This window comes from Perca fluviatilis, chromosome 21, assembly GCF_010015445.1.
Source record: "Perca fluviatilis chromosome 21, GENO_Pfluv_1.0, whole genome shotgun sequence".
NCBI classification, from domain to species: Eukaryota; Metazoa; Chordata; class Actinopteri; order Perciformes; family Percidae; genus Perca; species Perca fluviatilis.
In genome coordinates this window covers 17,794,415-17,807,622 of record NC_053132.1, presented here as the reverse complement: position 1 = coordinate 17,807,622, position 13,208 = coordinate 17,794,415, and the positions used below count along the sequence as shown (strand labels likewise).

At 34.8% G+C, this 13,208-nt stretch overlaps 1 protein-coding gene across 1 annotated transcript; it reads left to right on the top strand.

Annotated features, from left to right (window-relative positions):
- The first annotated feature begins 218 nt into the window (after positions 1 to 218).
- On the top strand, positions 219 to 2,355 carry crp1 (C-reactive protein 1). Its single transcript, XM_039787184.1, has 3 exons — positions 219 to 331; positions 461 to 539; positions 656 to 2,355. Exons 1-3 carry the CDS (start codon positions 329 to 331, stop codon positions 1,264 to 1,266), a joined length of 693 nt encoding a protein of 230 aa, XP_039643118.1. The 5' UTR covers positions 219 to 328; the 3' UTR covers positions 1,267 to 2,355.
- Positions 2,356 to 13,208: the final 10,853 nt, after the last annotated feature.

Sequence of the window (13,208 nt, the reverse complement as noted above, 5' to 3'; positions counted from 1 at the left end):
TGTCAGTATTGACAATAAGTCTCATTGTCCCTTCTGACTGTTAAATAGGTAAGAACAGCTCTGACAAAGATGGTTCACCTTTATGTGAACACTGTGTTAGTGATATGGACACACACATACACATACACATAGGTGAAATAGTGTGTGTTTTAATCAGTCACATGTAAAATGACAGTGTCACCCAGCCTTCACACACCAGGCCTATTGTCAGAGCATCCGTTGAAGAGCTGACGTCATGGCCTGTGCTAGGAGGGAAGAGGACTGGGCACGGGGCATGAGCAAGTGGGACTGAGTTAGTAACATCGAGGAACAACTTAACAACATCAAAATGGTAAGAAAAGCTGTTCCCTCTTCTAACTTCTCAAATCATTTGGTCTATGATGTGACAGATATGTTCAGAGATGCATAGAACTTCCTTTTGGGATATTCTCAGAGGATAATGGATTGTGTGTGTTTACAGAGTGTCAACACTGTGAGGTTTGCTGTGGGTGTACTTGGTGTCTTTGGATGGTCTCTGACAATCTCCTCAGCCACCCAAGGTATGAATTTAACAGAATTTCATTAGCAAAAAATGCATTTTGCTTCAGCTTCAGATGTATACCATATGTTGTTTAGTGTCTTATTAACTCTATCTTTCCTGTTTGTGTTGCTCCAGTGGGTCTGAGCGACAAAGTCCTGGTGTTTCCATATGAGACAGACTTTAGCTTTGTGGCCATGATCCCGCAGAAGGAGATGGGGCTGAGGGCCTTCACTCTCTGCATGCGTGTGGCCACTGAGCTGCCGGAAGAACGTCAGATCATCCTGTTCGCCTACCGCACTGCCGACTATGACGAGCTCAACGTGTGGCGTGAGCAGGACGGACGCATCTCCTTTTATATGAGCGGTGACGGCACCTTCTTCCACCTGCCGCCCCTTACCACCTTCCGCACCAGCCTCTGCCTGACCTGGGAGTCTCGCACAGGCCTCACTGCTTTCTGGGTCGAGGGGAAACGCAGCACCTACCAGGTCTACAAACCTGGGCACAGCATCCGTCCAAAAGGCACCGTCCTCCTGGGCCAGGACCCAGACAAACACCTGGGAGGTTTAGAGGCCGTGCAGAGCTTTGTAGGGGAGATAACAGATCTGAATATGTGGGACTTTGTGCTCTCCAGGAGCATGATCCAGGCCTGGCACTATGGGCACAAGGTCCCCAAGGGCAACATCTTTGACTGGGGCAATATGGAGTATGAGCTGAACGGTAATGTGATGGTGGTGGATGATGACTGACTCGATGTGGAGTCGAATGCAGAGAGGGATTTAGAGGTCTGTGTTGGACTCATACTGATATGTGTAATTTTCTTTCTTAGATTCAGTGTTCCTTTATGTTAGGGCTCTTCAACTTTTCTTCCATAAAGTCCACACGTCTCTGTTTCAGTTTTGCAGGAAGAACCTCTTGATGATAGGTAAAGAAAATAGAAAGGAAGAATATGCTCCTATTTGTAACCTGTAACTATCTTCAGCAGCAAAAGGCACCGGCAACAAAAGCCAATACTTGGTGGTACACAGAAGTCAGTTGTTTTGCATCAGTAATCAGTAAGTTTAGGATCAATATCATTCTACTAATGTTTGTGTTTTTTGTATCTCAAAGCTTCATCTTTTTATAAAACAAACTGGTAAATATCAAGCACAAAATGTTGATGTGCCAGATGTATCCATAGGGTGGCACTCTGTACTAGTTCATATCTAACAGAAACTCTGTCAAGTGAAACATTGTCATGCATCCTCTAATGTGATTTGGCATAGTTGTGAACTGAGGTTATAAACGAGGCCACCAAAAATTGATTAAATGTTGCTGCTATAAGAGCAAATTTCAACAAATAATATGCATTGAAATGATCAACTGCTATGTAACTATAACTTAAAAATGTACAGGTAAAAATGTATTTAAAAAAATCTTTTTGTCTGATTTGAACATATTGTAACAACTATATATATACATATACATATACATGTACATATATATATATATGTACACACACACACATATATATAATTAAACCTGCTATAATGCATGCAATTAGTACACATTTGCTTTGTCCAATGCTATTAATGATGAGGATGTAAAGGGGATAATAAAACAGCAAACTGGGAGATACATTAATTCTACTGTAGACTTAATGATTTAACTGCACTCAGAGACAAATAACAATTATCATGTTTAATATCCATCGCCATAATGTTGCCTTCGGTTAGCGTACTCACTCATGAATTTTCCATGTTTCGACTGATGTAAGAACGCTTTTGGGTCTGAAATAAAATCTTTCCATGTGCATAACTAATAATGTTTGTAATTAAAGAGAATATTTCGTCTTTGAACTCGTGCAGCTTCCTTTTCTTAATCATCTTTTTTTTTTTCTCCACATTTTAAAGGAATAATAACTTATATACATAATTCCAATAGGGGAGTTCTTTTTTTTATTTAGGAAAATTTTAAAGTGCAAATTAAGTTGGATTTATCCAACGTTTTTTTGCACGCATACTGCCATTTTCATTGATTTTGTAATGCTTGTGCTCCATTGATAAAATGAAACTTTTCAGAAGATTATTTTGAAAGACAGAAAGCTGCTGTGCCCCTTCCTTGTTGGCCTTTATCTCCAGTGTTCCGCAGTAAACCATGTGAAACAGACAGAGTAAGTTGTAAGGTTACATGTTACTCAAGTCATTTAAAGCTGCTTCACTAACAACCCCCCTCAGAATAAGCTTAAGGTCAGATCTTCTCCATCCAAGTGTAACACAGTAACCCTAAGTTCCAGTGTGCCGTCTCCGTTCGTCTCCATGTCTTTGTGCACCCATCCTCCCTGCCTGCACCACCATCGTGACCTCCTTGCAGAGATGAGGGAGAAGTTTCCAGTGCGCAGCCCATCGAGGCTCCCTTGAGGGTGGGAAAGTGCTGCGTTCCGAGTGTGTGTGTTTATTCTGACCAAATCACCCGTTGGCTCTCTCGCAGCAGCTAAATAAGGAGACGGCAGGGCCAATGAGTTCTGACTGCGGGTCAGCAGCCAAATGTTCCACCTTCTTGGATGTTGCAATGCATCAATCGCAGTGCCCACTCACTGTGTGGTAACACCTTTGTGGACCATCTGCCCAAGCTTGGCTTCTCAGCCCTCTGGTACACACACACACACACACACACACACACACACACACACACACACACACACACACACACACACACACACACACACACACACACACATGGTCTGTTATGTCCTTCTTTTTGCATCTCTGCCCAAGAGGGGTACTAATTCTTTATACACACATGTAAGGTTTAACTTCATTGAGTGCTTTTAGTGTTTCAGTAATTTCACATTTAAAACATCTCAATTGTCTACTCACAGATCATTTTTAAACATTACTCTTGCGAATAAAATTGCATTTTTCTTTTACCAACACAACTGTTTCATTTCATGCAGACATGTTTATGTTTTGGGGCCACACACTCCACTGTTTCTGCACCAAAGAAGGACTTTAAGTTTGTAACGGAAGGATAAAATCTGTGGCCGTGCCTCTTCACAGAGTGGATAATTATTCCCTCTGTGTCACTTTATTGCATGTATTATCCAACTAAGCAAACAGTTACAGGGCTCCTTGTCCTGCTTGCGGACAGGGCCGCCAGTGTGTGCCTGTGAGATCTGCATATTGGCCCATGGTGGTTTAAGCTGTCTGAGGCAAGGCGGTGCCACTGACTGTATATCCATGCGTGTGTAGCTGGTGAAAATGTTTTCCACACGAGAGGAGATAGGCGGCAAGAGGGAGCCCCGCGTGAGCCGGCGAGGGGAGACAGAAGGAGGGCCGTTCTGGATTCCTTCGAGCAACTCCAAATAGATTTCCAGGCAAAACATATTTGCATACGCAAGACAGTGCTACGAGCTATCTGAGTGAGCTGTGGCATGTGAGCATTGAACAGATGGATAATTTTTTTAGAGCTTTCTTGCAGAAATTTCAGCCCATTAAATTGAGATCTTGGGCATTATTCAGTCACACAAAGAATCATCAGTATCCAGTTGCTCTTGTTCAGATTTTAGTGCATGATAAATGATCATCAAAAACATGACAGAAAATCCTATTTTAAACATCAACTTCTGGTAATCAATGCATTAAGAAAGCCAAGACGTGCAGACAGCAGAGCAGTGAAGACTGTATCATTTTTTTCTCTCTCAAATTGAGTCAAAAAATCATTCTAGCAAACACTGAATTGCAAAAAAAAGCATTATTCCCCCTTAAAAGTAAACCTGTTAAACGGCTTACAGCTTGCTGCAGTTGGCTGTTGTGTGCTCCTTCACGATCATCTGTGATCTACCATAGGCCATACTAGAGGTCAAAAAGATTTGTCTCATGATTCAAATATTTGTCTTATTGTTTTGCTGTAGCTTGTTTTTTCCCCAGAAAATAATATTTAGTGAAAGTTGCATTTTAAAAAGGGAAGTGATTAAAAAATCTTGTGACATTACCTTCTATTCGAATTGGATTCACTTAATCTTTTAGCAAATGTTTCAAATGTTTACCAAAAGAATGGAGGGTGAAGCTATGACCTGAATGTCAGGTTACTCCCTCACTCTACTGCTCTCTCTTTCTCTTAGAGGTTGTAATCTGCCAGTATGGCCGCTTGTCCTGCCCCTCTGGGCTGTATGAAAAATTCACTAGGCCTTCCCATTAGAGTCAGTCTAAATCAGGAAGCAGGCGTTACAATGGCCACACACACGACACATTTGTATCACTCAACGCTTAGCAACGCAAATGTTATGTTTATGAAACACAAAATCACAGCGGTCGCCAGTTTCTTTTTGCTGCAGATCAGGTCAAGCACATATTGTATGTACTGTACATACAGATGCACACACACAAGCATCAGCAGTCTTGAATTGTTAAAAACAGATGGACTGTACCCTTTTCAGTGCAAGTTTTTCACACTGATGGTGCAAGACCTGACCTTTACTGTGTGGGAGGGTAAGAGCAGTTTTTTCCAGTGTGATACCTTCAGACAGGATGCTGTACTGACACAGGGCCATAATCACCAATGCACTATATATGGGGGGCAATTTTCAATATATGTCTTCTCCTGGGGGTTACCCAGAAAAAATATTTAGAAATCTAAAAGCTAAACTGACCATTTTAAAGCATTAAAAAAAAATCCTCTAACAGTGTTTGTCAAAGTTTTGATCACTGAGTTGACATTTTTATATATTTTGATGCCATTCTATTCTACTCTATACTACATTTTTTTTATGACGTACTATACTATTACTTTTTTTTTAATGGCTTACTATAGTATGACTTTTTATAAACTTTTTATGACATACTACACTATGACATTTTTATGAAATGTTATGGCATACTGTACTATATATACTGTACTATGCTATGACTTTTTAAACAAAGTGTTACTACATACTATACTCCCCAAGTTCTCTCACACTACCCCAGTCCTCCGCTCTCTTCACTGGTTACCAATAGCTGCCCGCATCCGCTTCAAGACACTAGTACCCGCCCACTCTGCTCTGCATCAGCCAACCTGCTTGCTGCCCCCTCACAGCGAGGGACAACTAATCACTCAACGAAATCCCGACTGTTTGCTGTCCTGGCTCCTAAATGGTGGAATGAGCTCCCTGTTGGCATCAGGATGGCCGAAAGCCTACGCATCTTCCACAGAAGGCTAAAAACATCTCTTCCGACTACACCTCGGATAAACATATTTCTATCGACTTTGTAATGGCTCTTTGTAGTTTTGCTTATTTAAAGCTAATGTACTTGCACTTACTGCTTGTTGTCTGGAGTTTGCACCTTCAGGGTTGAAAGCATTTAATTGGAAGTCGCTTTGGATAAAGCGTCAGCTAAATAATGTGTATTATTGTATTATGACTTTTTTCGACATACTATACTATGACTTTGTTATAACTTTAATGATATACTATACTATGACTTTTTTTGACATACTATACTATGAGGTTTTTATAACTTTTATCGACATACTATACAATTATATTTTTCAAAAACGTATTCTTCAAGCATTTTATTAGACTTTTTTATTTACATATAAGAGATTCAGCTGTGTGTCCAGGATGTGATTAGGATGAGTCTTAATGGTACACACCCTACCCATTGGGCTACTGAGGTGCTCTGGCTTCATGACTTTTTTCGACATACTATACTATGACGTTTTTCGACATCTATACTATGACTTTTTTGACATACAATTCTATGACTTTTTATGACTTTTTTGGCATACTATACTAGACGTTTTTATCGACATACTATTCTATGACATTTTTGTGACTTTTTTCGACATACTATACTATGAGTTTTTATAACTACTTATGACATACTATACTATGACCTTTTTCGACATACTATACTGTAACTTTTTATAATTTTTTCGACATAGTATACTATGACTTTTTAAAATCTTTTTTCCGAAAAACTATACTATGACGTTTTTATATCTTTTATGACATACTATACTATGACTTTTTTGACATACTATACTATGACTTTTTCATGATTTTTTCGACATACTATACTATGACATTTAAAAAAACATTCGACATACTAAACTGACTTTTTTTCAACATACAATACTATGACTTTTTTATATCTTTTTATGACATACTATACTATGACCTTTTATGATTTTTTCGACATACTATACTATGATTTTTTAAATCTTTTTTTCGACATACTATACTATGACTTTTTTTGACATACTATACTATGACTTTTTCATGATTTTTTCGACATACTATACTATGACATTTAAAAAAACAACATTCGACATACTAAACTATGACTTTTTTTTCAACATACAATACTATGACTTTTTTATAACTTTTTATGACATACTATACTATGACTTTTTATGATTTTTTCGACATACTATACTATGATTTTTTAAATCTTTTCTTCGACATACTATACTATGACTTTTTCCGACATACTATACTATGACTTTTTTTGACACACTATGCTATGACGTTTTTATAACTTTTATCGACATACTATACCATGACATTTTTGTGACTTTTTTCAACTTACTATACTATGACTTTTTTTTTATAACTGTTATCGACATACTATACAATGACATTTTTCAAAAGAGTGTTGTTCAGGCATTTTATTTGACTTTTTTTATTTAAATAAGAGATTCAGCAGTGTGCCCAGGGATGGAATTGAACCCTGGCAGATGTGATTAGGATTGAGCCTTAATGGTACACACCCTACCCATTGGACTACTGGGGTGTGCTGATTTCATGACTATTTTTGACATTCTATACTAGAATATACTAGACGTTTTTTGTTACATACTATACTATGACTTTTTTCGACATACAGTACTATGATGTTTTTATAACTTTTATCGATATACTATACCATGATATTTTTATGACTTTTCTCGACATACAATACTATGATTTTTTATGACTTTTTTGACATACTATACTAGGCGTTTTTATCAACATACTATACTGTGACATTTTAATGACTTTTTTCGACATACTATACTATGACTTTTTTTGACATACTATACTATGACGTTTTTATATTTTTTTTCGACATACTATACTATGACTATTTTTGACATTCTTTACTAGACGCTTTTTGTTACATACTATACTATGACTTTTTTCGACATACTGTATGATGTTTTTATAACTTTTATCGATTTTTTATGATTTATTTATACATTTTCAGTTACAAAACAGTGGGAGACATAGATACAACAAAAAATTTAACAGTTATCAGATACACCAAGGCCCCACTAGAAAAAACAAAACAAACAAAGACAAAAACAAAACAAAAAATTATGAGTGCAATACAATCCTACATAAAGTTAACCCAATTATATATTGATCAGACAGTACAGAAGTAGTATCATCTTAGTTGGTGATTGGTGGTGAGTGGTGAGCTTGGGGTCAGAGGATGGGGTGCAAAATCAAATACAGAGAGCAGGGTCAAGCTGGAGAGTTTGGACATGTTCAAGAAGGGGTTGCCAAAGCTTGACAAAAATAGTGCTAGGTCGACCAAGAGATTACCTAATTTTCTCCAGTTTCATGAAAAAAAGAACATCTCTAAACCAGTGAGAGTGAGATGGAGGGTGGGGACTCTTCCAATTCAGTAGAATTAACCGTCTAGCCAAAAGAGTTAAAAAAGCTACAAAGTCTGAGAAATAAGAAGGCAAAGAATGGCCAGGCTGGAAAACCCCAAATAAACCAATAATGGGACAAGGTGGTATTTCCGCAGAGGTTATGGCTGACAATGATTCAAAAATGTGCCTCCAAAAGGAAGACAGGGCAGGGCAGGACCAGAACATGTGAATTAAAGTGGCTGAACCAGAACGACACCAGTCACACTCCGGGTCAATAGAGGGGTTAATGCGAGCTAATCTAGTTTTGGACCAGTGTGCTCTATGAACCACCTTGCACTGTATAAGTCTATGACGTGCACAAAGAGAGGAGGAGTAAACCCTGTTCAAGACTGCTTTCCATGTCTCCTCGTTGATGTCAGTACCGATGTCTTGGGACCAGACAGTGCGTAGGTTATCAGAGGAAAATTGCAAATTAACAATTATATTCACTAATTTACAAATTGACCCTTTAGTACAAGGATCCACACTCAGAATGGTGTCCAAATCTGAAGGAGGGGGGGCATTTGGAAAGTTAACCATTTTTTTACGTATAAAGTCTCGAATTTGTAAATATCTGAAAAAGTGGCTTTTGGGAATATTAAATTGGGAGGTCAACTGAACAAAAGAGGCAAAAACACCATCAATATAAAGGTCTGCAATAGAAGATCTCTCCAGGATGCATATGCACAATCCAAAGTGGAGGGGTGAAACGAAGGGTTGGAATGTATTGGGGATAACAAGGGGGTATTATGAAGACCAAACCATGACATTTTTATGACTTTTCTCGACATACCATAGTATGACTTATTTAAATATTTTTTTCGACATACAATACTATGACTTTTTATGACTTTTATCGATATACTATAATATGACTTTTTAAATATTTTTTTGGACATACAATACTATGACTTTTTATGACTTTTTTGACATACTATACTAGCCGTTTTTGTCAACATACTATATTGTGACATTTTTATGACTTTTTTCGACATACAATACTATGACTTTTTATGACTTTTTTGACATGCTATACTAGGCGTTTTTATCAACATACTATACTGTGACATTTTTATGACTTTTTTTGACATACTATACTATGACGTTTTTATAACTTTTATCGACATACTATACTGTGACATTTTTATGACTTTTTTCGACATACTATACTGTGACATTTTATGACTTTTTTCGACATACAATACTATGACTTTTTATTACTTTTTTGACATACTATACTAGGCGTTTTTATCAACATACTATACTGTGACATTTTATGACTTTGTTCAATATACTATGTATGCTATGACTTTTATAACTTTTGATGACATACTATACTACTATACTAGACTTTTTTCAATCTTTTTTTCGACATACTATACATGAGGTTTTTATAACTTTTATCGACATACTACACAATGACATTTTTCAAAAGGGTATTCTTCAGGCATTTTATTAGACTTTTTTATTTACATATAAGAGATTCAGCAGCGTGTCCAGGGATTGAATCGAACCCTGGCAGATGTGATTACGATTGAGCCTTAATGGTACACACCCTACCAATTGGGCTACTGGGGTGTTCAGATTTCATGACTTTTTGTGACATTCTATGATAGACGTTTTTTGCGACATATTCTACTGTGACTTTTCTCGACATACTATACTATGACTTTTTCAAAATAATTTCGACATACTATACTATGACTTTTTTCAAAAAGGTATTCTTCAAGCATTTTATTTGCCTTTTTTATTTACATATAAGAGATTCAGCAGTGTGTCCAGGGTTGGAATCAAACCCTGGCAGATGTGATTAGAATTGTGCCTTAATGTATACCATGCATTTGGCTGATTCTGTTGATTTACACTAAGTTTTATAGACTTTTATTACATAATACTATACTATGACTTTTTTAAATCTCTTTTTCGACATACAATACTTTGATTCTTTATGACTTTTTTGACATATTATACTAGGCGTTTTTATTGAAATACTATACTGTGACATTTTTATGACTTTTTTCAACTTACTATACTATAACTTTTTTTTATAACTTTTATCAACATACTATACAATGACATTGTTCAAAAGGGTATTGTTCAGGCATTTTATTTGACTTTTATTTATTTATATATAAGAGATTGAGCAGTGTGCCCAGTGATGGAATCAAACGCTGGCAGATGTGATTAGGATTGAGTCTTAATGGTACACCCCTACCCATTGGACTACTTGGGTGCTCTGATTTCATGACTTTTTTTGACATTCTATACTAGACGTTTTTTGTTACATACTATACTATGACTTTTTTCAACATACAATACTATGATGTTTTAATAACTTTTATTGATATACTATACCATGACATTTTTATGACTTTTCTCGACATACTATAATATGACTTTTTCAAAAGAATTTCGACATGCTATACTAGATGTTTTTATCGACATACTATACTATGACTTTTTTATAACTTTTATGACATACTATACTAATTTTTTTCGACATACTATACTATGACTTTTTAGACATGCTATACTAGATGTTTTTATCGACATACTATACTATGACATTTTTATAACTTTTTATGACTTACTATACTATGACTTTTTTCAACGTACTATTCTATGACTTTTTTATGACTTTTTTGACATACTATACTATATGTTTTTATCAACATATTATACTATAACATTTTTATAACTTTTTATGACATACTATTCTATGACTTTTTTGACATACTATACTAGGCGTTTTTATTGACATACTATACTAGGGGTGTCAAACTCAACTTCACTAAGGACCACACTGGAAAAAGAGAATCACCCCAAAAGGGCCAGACATGTAGAGTTTATTGACATGCTTTTATTTAAGAGAAAAAGTCAAATATCTGTGACTGTATTATTGCATGTTTCATAGAGTCTTCTCACTTACATTTACGACATAAAGCCCCAAAAAAGTCATAAAAAAGGTTTCTTAGCCTTCATAGAAAAGAATCGCCAAAAAGATTGCAAAAGCAACGAAAACAACGGAGAAAAAAAAAAGCATAGAACAAAGCGCCCCAAAAAAAGTCTGAAACAGTGGTAAAAAGGTTGAAAAAAGTGTCTGCAAAAGTGACAAAAACTTCGACGGGCCAAAATTTATTGAGAACCTAAATTGATGTGCGGACCGGACCAAAATTTGCAAGGGGCCGGGTTTGGCCTGCGGGCCTTGTATTTGACACGTGTGCTATACTATGACATTTTTATAACTTTTTATGACATACTATACTATGACTTTTTTCAACGTACTATTCTATGACTTTTTTCAACGTACTATTCTATGACTTTTTTCAACGTACTATTCTATGACTTTTTTTATGATTTTTTTCTACATACTATACTATGACATTTTAAAATATTTTTTTCGACATACTATACTATGACTTTTTTTCAACATATAATACTATGAGTTTTTATGACTTTTTATCAAACTATACTATGACTTTGTAAAATATTTTTTTCGACATAATATACTATGACATTTTTATTACTTTTTATGACATACTATACTATGACATTTTTATAACTTTTTATGACATACTATACTATGACTTTTTTCAACGTACTATTCTATGACTATTTTTTTATTTTTTCTACATACTATACTATGACATTTTTAAATCTATTTTTCGACATACAATATTATGACTTTTTTGTTATACTATACTAGTCGTTTTTATCGACATACTATACTATAACTTTTTATGACTTTTTTGACATACTATACTAGGAGTTTTTATCAACATACATTATTATGATTTTTTTCAACATACTATGCTATGTTTTTTTTATAACTTCTTATGATATACTTTACTATGACTTTTTCAACATACTATTCTATGACTTTGGTATGATTTTTTTCGACATATTAGTATATGTTGAAAAAATCATGACAGTTTTAAATCTTTTTTTTCCGACATACTATACTATGACATTTTAAATCTTTTTTTCGACATACTATGACTTTTTATGACTTTTTTGACATACTATACTAGGCGTTTTTATCAACATACTATACTATGACTTTTTACGACTTTTTTGACATACTATACTAGATGTTTTTATGACATATTATACTGTGACATTTGTATAACTTTTTTCAACATAGTATAATATGACTTTTTTTAAATCTTTTTTTTGACATACTATACTATGACTTTCTTTGACATACTACACTATGACTTTCTTTGACATACTACACTATGACTTTTTTAACGTGCAATACTATGACTTTTTATGAGTTTTTTGACATACTGTACTAGATGGTTTTTTTGACATACTATACTATGACATTTTTATGACTTTATTCAACAAACTATACTATGGCTTTTTTATAACTTGTTATGAAATATTATACTATGACTTTTTTCGACATACCATACTATGACTTTTTTATGATTTTTTTCAACATACTATACTATGGCTTTTTTATAACTTGTTATGAAATATTATACTATGACTTTTTTCGACATACCATACTATGACTTTTTTATGATTTTTTTCGACATACTATACTATGACTTTTTTATAACTTTTATCGACATACTATACAGTGACATTTTTCAAAAAGGTATTCTTCAGGCATTTTATTTGACTTTATTTATTTATATATAAGAGATTCAGCAGTATGCCCAGAGATGGAATCGAACCCTGGCAGATTTGATTAGGATTGAGTCTTAATGGTACACCCCTACCCATTGGGTTACTGGGGTGTTCTGATTTCATAACTTATTTTGACATTCTATACTAGACGTTTTTTGCGACATATTATCCTATGACGTTTCTATAATTTTATCGACATATTATGCTATGACTTTTTTATAACTTTTATGACATACTATACTATTACTTTTTCATAATTCTTTTGACATACATACTATGACTTTTTTATGACTTTTTTTGACTACTATACTAGTCGTTTTTATCGACATACTATACTATGACATTTTTATAACTTTTTATGACATACTATACTATGACTTTATAAATCTATTTTTCGACATACTATACTATA